The sequence below is a fragment of the Mobula birostris genome, chromosome 22 (genome assembly GCF_030028105.1).
Source record: "Mobula birostris isolate sMobBir1 chromosome 22, sMobBir1.hap1, whole genome shotgun sequence".
In the NCBI taxonomy this organism is placed as follows: Eukaryota; Metazoa; Chordata; class Chondrichthyes; order Myliobatiformes; family Myliobatidae; genus Mobula; species Mobula birostris.
The window spans coordinates 1,123,786-1,142,744 of NC_092391.1; the positions used below are offsets into that span (position 1 = coordinate 1,123,786).

An 18,959-nucleotide genomic window follows, 5' to 3' on the forward strand; every position below is an offset into this window, starting at 1 on the left:
GGAACTAAAGGTCAAGAGGCTCTCAGGACTGGTGACCTCTCATTTATATTGGTTCCACCCTGCTGGACTCTCACACGATGGGGAGCCCTAATGAGAGTTCTTTACTTTGACATGATGCATACTTCCCATGCCTTCAGCACAGCTTCCTGGAACCACTTTAACCCTTTGGAGTGGTTACTTTTGGAAAGAAAATAACATTGAATCTGCATGTCAACCCTGAACCAAACTCTTCTCACAGACATTAACCATTCTCACTGTGTAGTTACCTCTGGAGGGACTGCAGCCACTTGGAACAGTGTTTTGCAAGCCTCAAGTTCTGGAGAGACAATTCCATCCACACGAGCGTCACTCTTGCCGGGTGAAGGAGCCGTCCCTTCAGTTAAGTATGCTTCTGTCAGGTCTGCAGACATGGTGCGTGATTGGAAGGATTGGACGCTGGGGGGCATCTGGCCTCTATCTAGAACAGACTGTTGTGATTCCTTATAACCACTGCAGAACATTTTTTGCATTTCCATTGGTTGCCTCCTTTTTAAAGCGAAGAAAACATCATTAACCTTCAGAAAATTTGGGAAAATTTCATGCAACTCTGTGCGTTATCAATGGGTCTTTCAACAATAATTTTATATAACATTCCATAAATTGACTGCTAAGTAAGTAGTAAGCTATAAAAACAGCTTTTTCACACTCCACTACTCACGGCTCAGGGGTCTTCCTGCTATCTACATCCATATCACTGTAAGAAGCTCTCATCCCTTCCTCCTTCGTCTGATTCACTCTCTCCACTTCCTGGCCAAATGCTTTTGGGGGTGGGGGTGGAGATTCAGGAACTTGTCCTGCCTTTTTGAAATCCAGTGACAGAGGCAGATCCTTGAAACTTCCACATCTGGCAACAACAAATCAAATCAGATGTTTAGCTTACTAAACGAGGAAGTGATTATAAACTGTCACAAAACCAAAAGCTCCGAAACTTGGAGAATCGCGAGGATAAGAGATTTGTGAATGTGATGTCTCCCCCATTTTATAGCTATTGCCTCCAATTGCCTGGAGTTTTGATGCCTGCTCCCTGTAGCGCAGAATACTGAATCCTGTGCAAGTCACACTGTAGTCTGTAATGGAAAAATTACTTCACTTTTCTGCTTCAGTTCAAAAAGACCACAAAGAATCGAAGATTCAAAAGATATTATTTATAAGTGAAGATTATTGAAAAAGGAAAATTGTAAAAAGTCAGAATATTACATATCACCAGAGTCAATCAGCGACTCAGCACATCCATTTGAGAAGACTGTAGTGTCAAAGTGCAGGAAAATATTGTCCTTCAGTTGTGATACCTTGCTAAAAACATCAGATCAGTGGTGTGCTCTGGGAAATGTGAAATACAGATACCATAGGGTTAGTGTCCTGAAGCATTACCTATCTGACCCCAGACTGGGCACCTGCTCCATCACAAACACTGCCTGCTTCCACCTCTGCAACATCACTCACCTCAGCTCCTGCCTTTATTGACTCAGGTATGCCTGGGAAGCTTCTCCCTCACTCTTTCAATGTCCGCTACCCCTGTGCTCTCTCCTCCACATTGGGGGAATAAAAACTACAGCTATGAGGATCCCTGCAGCACTTAGTGACCCTGTAATCTCTGTCTCAGAAGCCATAAGGCCGTAAGACATAAAAGCAAAATTAGGCTATTTAGCCATAACACCATAAGGTATCGAGAATTAGGCCATTTGGCCCATTGAGTCTGCTCTGCCATTCAATCACGGCTGATCCATTATTCCCCTCCTCAGCCCCACTCCCCGGCCCCCTCCCCATAATCCTTAATGCCATGTCCAATCAAGAACCCAACAAGCTCAGTTATAAATACACCCAACGACCTGGCCTCCGCAGCTGCCCATGGTAATAATTCCACAAATTCACCACCCTCTGGCTAAAGAAATTTCTCTGCATCTCTGTTTTAAATGGACGCTTCTCTATCCTGAGGCAGTGCCCTCTTGTCCTAGACTCCCCCACCATGGGAAACATTGTTTCTATATCTACTCAGTCTAGGCCTTTCAACATTCAAAAGGTTTCAATGAGATTCCCCCTCATCCTTCTAAATTCCAGCGAGTACAGACCCAGAGCCATCAAATGTTCCTCGTATGATAACCCTTTCATTCCCGGAATCATTCTTATGAATCTCCTCTGAACCCTCTCCAATGTCAGCACATCTTTTCTCAGATGAAGAGTCCTGAACTGTTCACAGTACTCAAGCTGAGGCTTCACCAGTGCCTTATAAAGCCTAAGCATTACAACCCTGCTCTTGTATCCTCGACCTCTTGAAATGAATGCTAACATTGCACTTGCCTTCCTCACCGCCGACTCTACCTGTAAGCTAACCTTTAGAGTGTTCTGCACAAGGACTCCCAAGTCCCTTTGCATCTCAGATTTTGGGATTTTATCCCAATTCGCACATTTATTTTTTTCTACCAAACTGCATGACCATACATTTTCCAACATTGTATTTCATTTGCCACTCTCTTACCCATTCTCCTAATCTGTCTAAGTCCTCCTGCAGCCTACCTGTTTTCTCAACACGACCTGCCCCTTCATCAATCTTTGTATCATCTGCAAACTTGGCAACAAAGCCATCTATTCCATCATCTAAATATTTGAGAAACAGTACAAAAAGAAGCGGTCCCAACACTGACCCCTGTGGAACACCACAAGTCAATAGCAGCCAACCAGAAAAGGATCCTTTTATTCCCACTTGCTGCCTCCTACCAATCAGCCAATGCTCTAACCATGCCAGTAACTTTCCTGTAATACCATAGGCTCTTAACTTAGTAATTAGCCTCATGCGTGGCACCTTGTTGAAGGCCTTCTGAAGGTCCAAATACACAACATCTACTACATCCCCTTTATCTATCCTATGTGTAATCTCATCAAAGAATTCCAACAGGTTCATCAGGAAAGATTTTCCCTTAAGGAAACCATGCTAACTTTATCCTGTGTCACCAAGTACTCCATAACCTCATCCTTAACAATTGATTACAACATCTTCCCAACCACTGAAGTCGGGCTAACTTGTCTATAATTTCCTTTCTGCTGCCTTCCTCTTTTCTTAAAGAATGAAGTGACATTTGCAGTTTTCCAGTCCAGAGTCCAATGAGTTTTGAAAGATCGTTACTAATGCCTCCATAATCTTGACTGCTACCTCTTTCAGAACCCTAGGGTTCAGTTTATCTGGCTTGGGTGACTTATGTACCCTTAGGTCTTTCAGCTTTTTGAACATCTTCTCCCTTGAAATAGTAACAGCACTCACTTCTCTTTCCTCACACCCTTCAACATCTGCTAGTAACACACAAAGAAGTTGCTGGTGAACGCAGCAGGCCAGGCAGCGTCTCTAGGAAGAGGTACAGTCGATGTTTCAGGCCAAGACCCTTCGTCAGGACTAACAAAAGGGATATGAGAGGATCATGGGACGGGAGGCCTAAGGAGAAAGAAAGGGGGGGAGGGGGGAATCCCAGAGGATGGGCAAGGGGTATAGTGAGAGGGACAGAGGGAGAAAAAGGAGAGAGAGAAAAAATATATAATAATAACAAATAAATAACGGATGGGTTATGAAGGGGAGGTGGGGCATTAACAGAAGTTAGAGAAGTCAGTGTTCATGCCATCAGGTTGGAGGCTACCCAGACGGAATATAAGGTGTTGTTCCTCCAACCTGAGTGTGGCTTCATCTTTACAGTAGAGGAGGCCGTGGATAGACATATCAGAATGGGAATGGGACGTGGAATTAAAGTGTGTGGCCACTGGGAGATCCTGCTTTCTCTGGTGGACAGAGCATAGGTGTTCAGCGAAATGGTCTCCCAGCCTGCGTCGGGTCTTGCCAATATATAGAAGGCCGCATCGGGAGTACCGGATGCAGTATATCACCCCAGCTGACTCACAGGTGAAGTGTCGCCTCACCTGGAAGGACTGTCTGGGGCCCTGAATTGTGGTGAGGGAGGAAGTGTAAGGGCATGTGTAGCACTTGTTCCGCTTACAAGGATAAGTTCCGGGAGGGAGATCAGTGGGAAGGGATGGGGGGGACAAATGGACAAGGGAGTCACGTAGGGAGCGACCCCTGCGGAAAGCAGAGATGGGGGGAGGGAAAGATGTGCTTAGCGGTGGGATCCTGTTGGAAGTGGCGGAAATTACAGAGAATTATATGTTGGACCCAGAGGCTGATGGGATGGTAGGTGAGGACAAGAGGAACCCTATTCCTAATGGGGTGGCGGGAGGATGCGGTGAGAGCAGATGTGCGTGAAATGGGAGAGATGCATTTAAGAGCAGAGTTGATGGTGGAGGAAGGGAAGCCCCTTTCTTCAAAAAAGGAAGACATCTCCTTCATCCTGGAAAGAAAAGCCTCATCCTGACAGCAGATCATAGTCATAGTCATAGTCATACTTTATTGATCCCGGGGGAAATTGGTTTTCGTTACAGTTGTACCATAAATAATAAATAGTAACAGAACCATAAATAGTTAAATAGTAATATGTAAATTTTGCCAGTAAATTATGAGCCCTATTGGCTCAGGGTGTCTGACCCTCCAAGGGAGGAGTTGTAAAGTTTGATGGCCACAGGCAGGAATGACTTCCTATGACACTTGGGGCTGCATCTCGGTGGAATGAGTCTCTGGCTGAATGTACTCCTGTGCCCAACCAGTACATTATGTAGTGGATGGGAGACATTGACCAAGATGGCATGCAACTTAGACAGCATCCTCTTTTCAGACACCACTGTGAGAGAGTCCAGTTCCATCCTTACAACATCACTGGCCTTACGAATGAGTTTGTTGATTCTGTTGGTGTCTGCTACCCTCAGCCTGCTGCCCCAGCACACAACAGCAAACATGATAGCACTGGCCACCACAGGCTCATAGAACATCCTCAGCATCGTCTGACAGATGTTAAAGGACCTCAGTCTCCTCAGGAAATAGAGACGGCTCTGATCCTTCTTGTAGACAGCCTCAGTGTTCTTTGACCAGTCCAGTTTATTGTCAATTCGTATCCCCAGGTATTTGTAATCCTCCACCATGTCCACACTGACCCCCTGGATGGAAACAGGGGTCACCGGTACCTTAGCCCTCCTCAGGTCTACCACCAGCTCCTTAAGTCTTTTTCACATTAAGCTGCAGATAATTCTGCTCACACTATGTGACAAAGATGCGGCGGAGACAGCAAAATCACCTTTATTCAGGGATTTGTGGGAGGAGCCACAGGGGCAGTCAGCAGAGGGGCATGTCCAGACAGTTAACCCAGTTACAACATATATATATGGTCTACCACAATACCGTAATTCATAGTTTTTTATTATTAAGCATTGCAAGTTATTGCTGCTGCAAAAACAACAAATTTTACAATATAGGCTGGTGATATTAAACCTGATTCTGATTTCTTATTAAGCAACACCTTGATTTTAAAATTCTCGTCATTTCATTTAAGTTCCTCCAGATTCTCACCTCTGACTTGTTCTGTAATCTTCTCCGGACACTCTAGAATCTTTTCTCGTTCTGGTCTCTTGCACTTCCCTATTTCTCACCGCTCTGTCTCCCACCGCGCTCTCCACACGTGCATTCAGTAAACTCCATCTTTCTGGTGAGCTTTGGTCACCCATCCTGACACCCTACCCTCCTAGCCTGATTTAAACCAGTACATCTTTGGACTGTGGGTGGAAACCAGAATATCCAGAGGAAATCTACACACTCACGGGAAGAACATACAAACTTGCTTCCTGAGGACACTGGAACTCCAGACTCTAATGTCATAAGCTGTAATAGCATTGCACCAACTGCTGCCTTACCATGGTGCCCCAATTCTGTGAAGCACATTGGGATATAGGCAGGTTAGAAAGTAAGAACCCTTTTCTCACTGCAGAGATGTTTAGCACTGGAGGGCAGAGATTAAGGATAAAGGGTAAGGGGCTTCAAGGAGATGTCAAGAAGAAAGTTTTTACCCAGAGGCTGGTCAGAATCTGGAATATGCTTTATCAGGGGGTGGTAGAGGCAAGCACTGCTGTGACATTGTATCGATACGAGCACTTGAATCGTCAGTACATACTAGGCTGCATGCCACTGGGGCTGTGAAATGGGATCACTACATACAGGCACTGAATGGTTCATGTGGGCATGATGGGTGGAAAGCCCCGTTTCTGTGATTGGGGTGCGACAGCAGAGAATAATGAAAAACCCCTGCTTCACCTGGGTTTAGAATCTCAAATTAAAACTAAAAGGTCAATTAAGCAAGATTCCATTAGATCTAAGCACAGCGAGGTGAAGCAATATCATAGAACATAGAAAACCTACAGCACAATGCAACCCACAAAGCTGTGCTGAACATGTCCTTACCTTAGAAATGACCCAAGGTTACCCATAGCTCTCTATTCTTCTAAGCTCCGTATACCTGTCCAGGAGTCTCTTAAAAGACCCTGTCGCATCTGCCTCCACCACCGTCGCCAGTAACCCATTCCACACACTCACCATTCTCTGGGTAAAAAACTTACCCCTGACATTACCCCTTTATACCTACTTCCAAGCACCTTAAAACTGAACCCTCTCATGCTAGCCATTTCAGCCCTGGGAAAAAGCCTCTGACTATCCACACGATCAATGCCTCTCATCTTATACACCTCTATCAGGTCACCTCTCATCCTCTGTTGCTCCAAAGAGAAAAGCCCGAGTTCACTCAACCTATTCTCATAAGGCATGCTCCCCAATCCAGGCAACATCCTTGTAAATCTCCTCTGCATCCATTCTATGGTTTCCACATCCTTCCTGTAGTGAGGCGACCAGAACTAAGCACAGTACTCCAAGTGGGTTCTGACCAGGGTCCTATAAAGCTGTAACATTTGCCCTTGGCTCTTAAACTCAATCTCATGATTGATGAAGGCCAATGCACCGTACGCCTTCTTAACCACACAGTCAACCTGCGTAGCACCTTTGAGTGTCCTATGGACTCGGACCCCAAGATCCTTCTGATCCTCCACACTGCCAAGAGTCTTACCATTAATATTATAAATAATCACAATTATCATAATATCATAATTATCATAGTCCTGACATAACTGTGCCAAGTACCATTGACTGGAATTCACTGCTGGTGATTTGTGATACTCTATTTAGAGATTATCACAGTGTCTGAATTGTTGTAATTTTAAGAGGAGATAACACTAGTTAATGATAATGTAATCACTGGTAACTAGTTAATGAAGACATACTCACTGGTCTAGCAGCTGATCAAAGCTTTCCTCCAATTGTATCTTCTTGTGTTTCAGGGTAGTAGGAAAGGCATCCTCATCTTCACTGTCCCCGCTCACTGAGCTCACCATCACGTCCACCTTCCCCAGCTGGAACATCGCACTAGGAACAATGCTCTTTGGGTAATACCAGAGGTGAACATTAAAAACCCTCAGCTCCCTCAATAAGTTACATTGCTTCAGCAATTCCACCCCAGCTAACATAAATCTATGATTAAAAACTTGCAAATAAACACTTTGGTATTATGGAAAAAAGCAAGAATTTGCATTTATTTAGCATCTGGCACATACTCAGTATATCAAAGAGGGTTTCAAAACAAATCAATATTTTTGAAGTATAGTGGTAAACATTTGCCCCATCATGTGTAGGAAGCCACAGAACTGGGCTTGTACTCGTTGGAATTTAGAAGATTGAGGGGGGATCTGATTGAAACGTATAAGATCCTAAAGGGATTGGACAGGCTAGATGCAGGAAGATTGTTCCCGATGTTGGAGAAGTCCAGAACGAGGGGTCACAGTTTGAGGATAGAGGGGAAGCCTTTTAGGACCGAGATTAGGAAAAACTTCTTCACACAGAGAGTGGTGAATCTGTGGAATTCTCTGCCACAGGAAACAGTTGAGGCCAGTTCATTGGCTATATTTAAGAGGGAGTTAGATATGGCCCTTGTGGCTACGGGGGTCAGGGGGTATGGAGGGAAGGCTGGGGCGGTGTTCTGAGTTGGATGATCAGCCATGATCATAATAAATGGCAGTGCAGGCTCGAAGGGCCGAATGGCCTACCCCTGCGCCTATTTTCTATGTTTCTATGTTTTCTATGTAACAAGTTTTGAGATAAGTAACTGGGTTTGTTTGCCATAAACAGAAGAGATTCTGCAGATGCTAGAAATCCAGAGTAACACACACAAAATGCTGGAGGAACTCAGCAGGTTTGACAGTATCTATAGAGGGCAGGGTTCCTAACCTGGGGTCCATGGACCCCTTGCTTAATGGTATTGGTCCATGACACAAAAAAGGTTAGGAACCCCTGATGGAGGGGAATAAAGAGTTGAAGGGTTTTGGCCCAAAACATCATCAGGAATGGCATTCTGTTTTAGAAGTTTGGCCATAACTGCCATTTGATAACTTTTCTGGATATCATTGGAATGAAAGGGTATAGGGACAAGCCAGGAAATCAGAACTGAGCTTTACTGCCTTTCAATAACCCTGAGATTTCTGACCTTCATATGTCCTTTTGCAGAACATTTTTCCTCTGCTGGACCTCATCCCAGCAAACTGTACATTTGTTACCCTTCTGTACTCTTGCCTCTTGTACAACCACAGGTAACACAGACCTCCCAATATGTCCTTTCTCCCTGTTCCACTGAAGACCTCCAATATGTTCCTGCTGTAACATCCCTATACACTTGTATCCCTCATCAAGAAAGCCTTAAAACTTCCTATTTCTTTTCAATAAAAGAACCAACCAGTTCCCCTCCACCACCACCCTCCTCTGACTGGCAGAACTGGTCCTCGTCCTTAACAATTTTTCCTTTGGCTCCTCCCACTTTCCCCAGATTTGAGGGACAGCTATGGGCACCCACATGGGCCCCAGCTATGCCTGCCTCTTTGTTGGCTACGTCCATGCTCCAAGCCTTCCCTGGTGATGCTCTCCAACTCTTCCTCTGCTCGATTAACGACTGCATTGGTGCAGCTTCATGCACCTATACAGAGCTCATCAATTTCATCAACTTTGCCTCCAATTTCCACCCTGCTCTTAAATTCACTTGGTCAAATTTCTGACAACTCCCTCCCCTTTGTTGATCTCTCTGTCTCCATCTCTGGAGACAAACTGTCAACCAACGTCTTTTGTAAGACTCCCAGCTTCCACGTTATCTTGACTGTGCCACTTCCCACCATGTCTCCTGTAGAAATGCTGTTCCCTTTTCTCAATTCCTTCGTGTCCACTCCATCTGTTCCCAGAACTAGGCCTTCCTTTCCAGGACATAGAACATAGAAATCTACAGCATATTACAGGTCCTTCGGCCCGCAATGTTGTGCCGACCATGTAACCTACCATAGAAACTGCAAAGAATTACCCTACCGCATAGCCCTATATTTTTCTAGGCTCCATGTACTTATCTGAGTCTCTTAAAAGACCCTATTGTATCTGTCTCTACCACTGATGCCAACACCCATTACTCTCTGTATGAAAAACTTACCTCTGACATCCCCCCCGTACCTACCTCCAAGCACTTAAAACTATGTCCACTCGTGTTAGCTATTTCAGCCCTGGGAAAAAGCCTCTGGCTATCCACATGATCAATGCCTCTCATCATCTTATCCACCTCTATCAGGTCACCTCTCAACCTCTGTCACTCCAAGGAGAAAAGGCCAAGTTCACTCAACCTTTACTCATATGGTACGCCCTCCAATCCAGGCAATGTCCTTGTAAATCTCCTCTGCACTCTCTCTCTAGTATCCAGTTCCTCCCTGTAGCGAGGTGACCAGAACTGAACACAGTACTCCAAGTGGGGTCTGACCAAGGTCTTATATAACTGTAACATTACTTCACGGCTCTTGAACTCAATCCCACAGTTCATGACTGTCAACGCACCATATGCATTCTTAACAACACTGTCAACCCACACAGCATCTTTGAATGTCCTATGAACACGAACCCCAAGATCTCACTGATCCTGCATATTGCCAAGAGTCTTACCATTAATATTATATTCTGTCTTCAAATTAGACCTATGAAATTGAACCACTTCCCACTTAACTGGGTTGAACTCCATCTGCCACTTCTCAGCCCAGTTCTGCACCCTATTGATGTCCATCTGTAACTTTTCACATCCCTGCAGACTATCCATAATACCCGCAACCTCTGTGTCATCAGCAGACTTGCTAACCCACTCTTCTACTTCTTTATCCAGGTCATATATAAAAATCACAAAGAGGAGGGGTCCCAGAACAAAACCCTGTGGAACACCACTGGTCACTGACCTCCGTGCACAAAATGAACCATCTAAAGCCACTGTTTGCCTTCTGTGGGCAAGACAATTCTGGATCCACAAAGCAAGGTCCCTTTGAAACCCAATCCTCCTTACTCTCTGAATGATCTTGCATGGGATCTGGACACTGCCTGACCTGCTGAGTGCCTCTAGCATTTTGTGTGCGTTGCTCTGGATTTCCCGCACCTGTAGAATTTCTGTGGTTTTGATTTGGTACCTCCCTTAAATCCAGCATTTAATAACAATTCTCTAAAGCAGTTTGGCTGCTGTTTATTGTGAAGCTGGTGTAGAAAACTTGGCATTGTCTGTAAAATAGGAGCAAAGGATCTACCCAGCTTTTTGAACTTGTTCTGCTCAACAAGATCATGGTTGATCGACCACCTCAGAGCCATTTTCCTGCACTCGGTTTCCAAGTGCAGAAGTCTATCAATCTCTGTTTTAAGGGAACTCAATGATTGAGGTTCAGTAGCCTAAGCCTAAGCCTCTGCACTTCAGTGCCAAACAGCTGAATTCTTAGTCTGAGCCTATGGTCCCTGGCTCTGGACTCCTGACCCCTAAAATATCCCCCATGCGTTCACCCTCTTCAACTGAATGAAAATTTCAACGAGATCTCCCTCTGCTCTGCTAAACTCTAGACTGTAAATGTACAGTTGTACAGCACGATACATTCTCTTTGGCCCACAATGTTGTGCTAACATTTTAATCTATTCTAAGAGTAATCTTTTCCTTCCTTCCCATGTAGTTCTCCATTTTTCATTCACCCATGTGCCTATCTAAGACAAGATAGATAAAGGACATAGTTACCCAAATCTACTAAACATCCTCTCACAAGCTACCACCACACAACCAGAGAGTGAGTCATCGCAGCACTCTCTCTGTGTATGTACTTTCCTGTGAAGTTAAGGAGATAAAATCTGTACAGAATGATTTGGTTACAGGTATTCACAGGCATCACCTGTAGTGGAAATGGAAACACATGAGGACAGACGGTCAAATATCAGTAATTAGCTGAGGAACTTTCCAAATGATATCTACCAGTCCACTCAGGGTCTAGAGATGTTGATGGCGAGGAAGGGTGGGGCAAACAAATGGACCAGTGTAAATTGGTTCAGGATTGTGGACAAAGATTGATGGAGAATGGACGTGAAAGCACAGAGGAACATCTGGAGAAATTTCTGAAATGCCCGTTCGCTGCTGTCATTACTGTGTGGTTGGAAATCTTTCGGAGAGTAGGCCTCAAAATCCCCGGCCTTGCCTGCTTTTGGCGATCGAGAAGGAGGTCGAATCGTTCAGACAGAGATGGCTCTCAGTACTCGGTGTCAGAGAGCTGATCAGAGCTCGAAGTTTTCGGATGACTCAGAGTCGGATTGTGGTCGGCGTGGCAGGGAGAGTTTTTCTTCCTTCTCCCGTCTGCGTGAGATGTGGGACATTTGAGAAACTTTGAACCTTACTGTGCTCATGGACTTCTTCATCAAGTTATGGTATTGTTACATTGTTTGTAACTATATGTTATAATTATGTGGTTCTGCCAGTTTTTTCAGTCTTGGTTTGTCCTGTGTTTTTGTGATATCACACCGGAGGAAATAATGTATCATTTCTTAATGCATGCATTACTAAATGACAATAAAAGAGGACTACGTATCTTCATAATCATAATCATAAAGATTGATATCCTTGGCTGAAGGTTCCAGCATTAGAACAGAGTTCCAAGTCCTACCTGACATTTGGGGTCCTGCTCTGTGTCTGCTGTGGTCTGAAGCACAGGTTTTGGAGGCTGTACTATTGGCACTGGTCTGCATGGTTGTGGGGCTGGTCTTCTGGTGATCCATGAGCTAGGATTCACGCCATCATCGGAACTATGGTCTGTCAGGGCACTGGTCTCAGGCACCTGGTCAATCTGCTCCCTCATATCCTCCAAGCGCATTCCAAGCCGAAATATGTTTCCCTCCATTTCCCTGGGAAAGAATGTGTAGGAACCAACGTTAGCCACTGAATGTTGCAAAAATAAATCATGTACAACAACAAACAGTCTGCTACAGGGCTCAGTGGGAAGGGAAGCATTTGGGAGGAGGAAGGAACTGTCAACGTTTTGGGTCAAGACCCTGCATTAGGACTAAAGTTGCTGTCCTGGCTTTAATCAAGATTTCCCTAAGACCATAAGAGATAGGAGCAGAATTAGGCCATCCAGCCCATTGAGTCTGCTCTGCCATCTCATCTTGGCTCATCATTTTCCCTTTCAAACCCACTCTCTTGCCTTCTCCCTGTAATCTCTCATGCCCTGACTAATCAAGAGCCTATCATCTCTGCCTTAAGTACACCCAATCACCCGGCCTTCACAGCCACCTATCAAAACGAGAGAGGAGCTTGCTGAGGTAGATTGGAGGAGGATACTGGCAGGGATGACGGCAGAACAGAGAAGGCTGAAGTTTCTGGGAATAGATAAGTCCCACAGAAGTTGTTGTTCTCAAATGGCAGGGCTAGGCAACCGTGGCTGGCAAGGGAAGTTAAGGACGGCATAAAAGCCAAGGAAAGGGGATATAAGGTAGCAAAAGTGAGTGGGAAGTTGGATGATTGGGAAACTTTTAAAATCCAACAAACGGCAACTAAGAAAGCCATAAGAAGGGAAAAGATGAAATACAAGGGCAAACTGGCCAATAATATAAAAGCTGGATCCCAAACGTTTTTCAGTTATATAAAGAGTAAAAGGGAGGTGAGGGTTGATAGTTTACCACTGGAAAATGATGCTGGTGAGATAGTAATGAGGGAAAAAGAAATGGCAGATGAACTTAATGGGTACTTTGCACCTGTCTTCACTTTGTGACAGGCAGGAAGTAGCCAGTGGGAATAAAAGGGGCCCTTTCTGGCTAGCAGCCAGTGACTAGTGGTGTTCCTCAGGGTCAGTATTGGAACCGCTTCTTTTTATGCTATGATGGAATGGCAGAGCAGACTCGATGGGCTGAATGGCCTAATTCTGTTCCTTTGTCTTATGGTCTTCAGAATTCCACAGATTCACCACTCTTAGCTAAAGAAATTCAGCCTGAACTCTGTTCTGAATGAACATCCCACTCTTCTGAGGCTGTGCCATCTGGTCCTAGACTATCCCATGATAGGAAACATCCATTCTCCACTCTGCGCTAAAGCCTGTCCTCTGTCTGCTGGGTTAAAACCTGCCCACTGTCTGCTGAGCTAAAGCAGCACAATGCAGCCTCTGTGCTACTTTCTCTGAAACCCCAGCATCAATCACACAAAAACCCCAAAGGCCTTTCCTGAGTTTGTGGTCAAAGTGGCAGGGCACATGGGGAGTTGGGATGTGGAATAAGGGGATATCAGTGATATCCAGCATTCTCTACTAGTGTTCGATGACGGTGTGGTTTGGAAATGATTTCTAATGCACCACCTCTAAAAAGACAAGAGAAAATGCCTGCAGAATCCTAACCTAGAATCAACAACTCACAATAGTATGTGTTATTCCCCTCCCCATGTTTATCTCAATACCCACAGTGATCAAAAGAACACATAGCTATAATCTACATAATAATAAGTTATCCATTTACAGCAGCTGCAGTCTATATATAGACGCCATCAAAAGTGTACGTGGCATGTTCCCATCAGGCTGAGATTGCCTCGCAGCCCCAGGAACCCAAGTTTAATCCTGACCTTGGGCACTGTCTTGCAGAGTTTGCACACTCTCACTGAGATCATACGGGTTTCCTGCAATTCTGTTTTCCTCCCGCATCTGATGAAACACTGAGTTCCAAATATTGGGTCAGGAAAGGACCACCAAGACCAGGATCCGCCTCGATCATGATCAGCCTCGACCATGATCTACCTAGACTAGTACCCACCTAAATCAGCATCCACCTACTCCAGGACTAGACCAGGACTAACGTTGACCAGTACCCTACTAGACAAGACTAAATCAGGACCACATAGACCAGGACTAGTCCAGGACCACACAGACCAGAACCAACCTAGAAAAGGATGCACCTAGACCAGGAGTAGACACTGACCCACCTAGACCAGGACTGGACATAAGAACATAAGATATAGGAGCAGACAAGAGAAAATCTGTAGATGCTGGAAATCTCAGCAGCACACACAAAATGTTGGAGGAATTCAGCAGGCCAGGCAACATTTAGGAAAAGTGTATAGTTGACATTTCGGGTTGAAACCCTTCAGCAGGACTAGAATTAGGCTATAGGAGCAGAATTAGGCCATTGGCCCATTGAGTTTGCTGTGCCATTTCATCATAAGTGATCTAATTTTCCTCTTGGCCTCAGTCTCCTGACTTCTCCCCATATCCCTTGATGCTCTGACCACAGACTCCTGAGGAACACCACTAGTCACTGGCAGCCGACCAGAAAAGGCTCCTTTTATTCTCACTCTATATTCCTGATATTTTTGGCCAGAATTGATTGGAAAATAACACTAGCAGGGATGACAGAAGAGCTGCAATGGCCGGAATATCTGGAAGCAATTCGGAAGGCATGGGATATATTCATCCCAAAGAGGAAGAAGTATTCTAAAGGCAAGATGACGCAACTGTGGTTAACAAGAGAAGTCAAAGCCAACATAAAAGCCAAAGAAAGCGTGTATAATAGAGCAAAAATTAGTTAAGTCAGAGGATTGGGAAGCTTTTAAGAACCAACAGAAGGCGCCTGAAAAGTCATTAAGAAGGTAAAGATGGAATACAAAAGTAAGCTAGCCAGTAAGATTAAAGAAGATACCAAAAGTTTCTTCAGATACATAAGCTGTAAAAGAGAGGCGAGAGTGGATACTGGACTGCTGGAAAACGATACTGGAGAGGTAGTAATGGGGGACAAGGAAATGTCAGATAAACTGAGTAAGTAGTTTGCATCATTTTTCACTGTGGAAGGCACTAATAAGATGGTGGAAGTTCCAGATGTCAGGGGTCATGAAGTGTGTGAAAGTGGCATTACTAGAGAGAAGGTTCTTGGGAAACTGAAAGGGCTGAAGGTAGATAAGTCACCTGGACCAGATGGTGGATACCCCAGCGTTCTGAAAGAGGGGGCTGAAGAGGTTGTGGATGTATTAGTAATGATCATTCAAGAATCACAAATTCTGGAATGGTTATGGAAAACTGCAATATCACTCCATTCTTCAAGAAGGGAAAGAGGCAGAAGAAAGGAAACTATAGGTCAGTTAGTCTGACCTCAGTGATTAGGAAAATGTTGGAGTTGATTGTTATTGTGCTTTTGGAGTACTTGGAGGCACATGATAAAATAGGCTGTAGTCAGCTTGATTTCCCCAAATCTGTGGGAATTCTTTGAAGAAATAACAAGCAGGATAGACAATGGAGAATCAGTTGATGTTGTGTAGTTGGATTTTCAGAAGGCCTTTGACAAATTGCCTCACATGAGGCTGCTTAACAAGTTAGTTGTCCATTGTATTACAAGAAATATCCTAGCATGAATAAAGCAGTGGCTGATTGGCAGGAGGGAAACAGTGGGAATAAAGGGAGCTTTTTCTGGTTGGCTGCTGGTGACTAGTGGTGCTCCACAGGGGTCTGTGTTGGGTCCCATGGATGGTGGTATTGATAGCTTTGTTGCAAAGTTTGCACGCTAGATGAGAGGCTGTACTTGATCTGGTATTGGGAAATGAACCCGGTCAGGTGTCAGGTCTCTCAGTGGGACAGCATTTTGGAGGTAGTGATCACAACTCTATCTCCTTCACCATAGCGCTGGAGGGAGATTACAGCAGACAATTTGGGAAAACATTTAATTGGGGTAAGTGGAAATATGATGCTATTAGGCAGAAACTTGGGAACATAAATTGGGAGCAGATATTCTCAGGGAAATCCAAGGCAGAAATGTGGCAAATGTTCAGGGAAGATAGGCATAGTGTTCTGCATAGGAATGTTCCACTGAGGCAGGGAAAGAATGGTAGGGTAAAAGATCCATCGTTACAAAGGATGTAGAAAATCTAGTTAAGAAGAAAAGAAAAGCTTATGAAAGATTCAAGAAACTAGGCACTGTCAGAACTCCAGAAAATTACAAGGGTGTCAGGAAGGAGCATAAGAATGAAATTAGGAGAGTTAGAAGGGGCCATGAGAGGGCTTGGCGAACAGGATTAAGGAAAACCCCAGGCATTCTACAAGTATGTGAAGAGCAAGAGGATGAGCCGTGTGAGAATAGGACTAATCAGGTGTGACAGTGGAAACGTGTGCATGGAATTGGAGGAGGTAGCGGAGGTACTTAATGAATACTTTGCCTTATTATTCACCAGGGAAAAGGACCTTGGCAATTGTGGGGATGGCTTACAGTGGACTGAAACACTTGAGCATATAGACATCAAGAAAGAAGATGTGCTGGAGCTTTTGAAAAGCATTAAGATAGACAAGTCGCTGGGTCCAGCTGAAATTTACTGGCTGGGAATCGAGGAAAGAGATTGCTGAGCCTCTGGCGATGATCTTTGCAGCATCAATAAAGGCCGGGAGAAGTACCAGAGGATTGGAAGGTTGCAAGTGTTGTTCCCTTGTTCAAGAAAAGGAGTAGAGATAACCCAGGAAATTATAGACCAGTGAGTCTTACAGTGAGGCAAGATTTATGAGTATTTGGAGAGACATAATCGAATTAGGGATAATCAGCATGGCTTTGTCAAGAGCAGGTCGTACCTTATGAACCTGATTAAATACTTTGAGGATGTACCAAAACACATTGATGAAGGTAGAGCAGTGGGTGTAGTGTGTATGGATTTCAGTAAGGCATTTGATATGGTTTCCATGTGAGGCTCATTCAGAAAGTCAGGAGGCATGGGATCCAAGGTGACCTTGCTTTGTGGATCCAGAATTGGCTTGCCCACAGAAGGCAAAGTGTGGTTGTATATGGTTTGTGTTCTGCATGGAGGTCGGTGACCAGTGGTGTGCTGCAGGGATCTGTTCGGGGATCACTCCTCTTTGTGATTTTTATAAATGACCTGGATGAAGAAGTAGGAGAGTGGGTTAATAAATTTGCTGATGATACAAATGTTGGGGGTGTTGTGGATAGTGTGGAGGGCTGTCAGAGGTTACAGCACGACATCAATAGGATGCAGAACTGGGCTGAGAAGTGACAGATGAAGTACAACCCAGATAAGTGTGAGGTGATTCATTTTGGTAGGTTAAACTTGAAGACAGAATATAACATTAATAAGAGTCATGGCAGTGTGGAGGATCAGAGAGATCTTGGGGTCCTTAAAGCTACTGCAGAGGTTGACAGTGTTGTTAAGAAGGCAAATGGTGTGATGACCTTCATCAATCATGGGATTGAGTTCAAGAGCCGTGAAGTAATGTTACTGCTATATAAGACCTTTGGTCAGACCCCACTTGGAGTACTGTGTTCAGTTCTGGTCACCTCACTACAGGAAGGATGTGGATACTATAGAGAGAGTGCAGAGGAGATTTACAAGAACAAATAAGAGAAAATCTGAGGATGCTGAAAATCCAAACAACACACAAAATGTTGGAGGAAATCAGGAGGCCAGGCAGCATCTAGGAAAAGAGTACTGTCAACATTTTGGGCTGAAAACCTTCGACAGGACTGGAATTTACAACAATTTACAAGGATGTTTCATGGTTTGGAGATCATGCCTTATGAGAATAGGTTGAGTGAACTTGGCCTTTTCTCCTTGGAGCGACAGAGGACGAGAGGTGACCTGATAGAGGTGTATAAGATAATGAGAGGTATTGATCATGTGGATAGCCAGAAGCTTTTTCCCAGGGCTGAAATGGCTAGCACGAGGGGGCATAGTGTTAAAATGCTTGGAAATAGGTACAGAGGGATGTCAGAGTTATCAGAGAGTGGTGGGTGCATGGAATGCACTGCCAGCAATGGTGGTGGAGGCGGATACAATAGGGTCTTTTAAGAGACTCTTAGATAGGCACATGGAGCTTAGAAAAATAGAGGGTTATACGGTAGGGAAATTCTAGGCAGTTTCTTGAGTAGGTTACATGGTCAGCACAACATTGTGGACCAAAGGGCCTGTATGTGCTGTGTGTGCTGTATGTTCTATGATCTGAAGATAGGTGGAGGGGCAGGTGGTTTTGAGGAAGTAGAGAGGCTACAGAAGGACTTAGATAGATTAGGAGCATGGGCAAAGAAGTGGCAGATGGAATACACTGTCCGAAAGTGTATGGTTATGCACTTTGGTAGAATAAATGAAGCGGTTGACTATTTTCTAAATAGAGAGAAAATACAAAAAAATGGAGGTGCAAAAGGACTTTAGATTCCCTTGTGTATGATTCCCTGAAGGTTAATTTGCAGATTGAGCCTGTGGTGAGTAAGGCAAATGCAATGTTAGTATTCATTTCAAGTGTATTCAAATATAAAAGCAAGGATGTAATGTTGAAACTTTATTAAGTACTGGTGAAGCCTCACTTGGAGTACTGCTATCCTAGAAAGGATGTACTGGAACTAGAGAGGGTTCAAAGGAGGTTCATGAAAATGATTCTAGGATTGAATGACGTCATATGAAGAGTGTTTGATAGTTCCGGGTCTGTATTTTAGATTAGATTAGATTATGAGGACATGCAGTCCTCTTTTATAGTCATTTAGTAATGCATGCATTAAGAAATGATACACTGGAATGATATTCACTGGAATTCAGAAGAATGAGGGGTGACCTAATTGACATCTATCAAATGGTGAAAGGCCTTGATAGCGTGCACGTGGAAAAGATGTTTCCTATAGTGGAGAGTCTACATTG

General features: G+C 44.3%; 1 protein-coding gene across 7 annotated transcripts in view; it reads right to left on the reverse strand.

Moving 5' to 3' along the window:
• Nucleotides 1-18,959, reverse strand: part of akna (AT-hook transcription factor) — a 141,920-nt gene that overhangs the window by 63,310 nt on the left and 59,651 nt on the right. For 6 of the 7 annotated variants that reach the window (XM_072240001.1, XM_072239996.1, XM_072239997.1 and 3 more), the window contains 4 exons: nucleotides 11,974-12,211; nucleotides 7,232-7,383; nucleotides 698-883; nucleotides 267-525 (listed from right to left, as the gene is read on the reverse strand). In XM_072240001.1, coding sequence (XP_072096102.1) covers nucleotides 267-525; nucleotides 698-883; nucleotides 7,232-7,383; nucleotides 11,974-12,211 — 835 coding nt within the window. The remainder of the gene's footprint in view (nucleotides 1-266; nucleotides 526-697; nucleotides 884-7,231; nucleotides 7,384-11,973; nucleotides 12,212-18,959) is intronic. The other variant, XM_072239999.1, reaches the window with a different exon arrangement.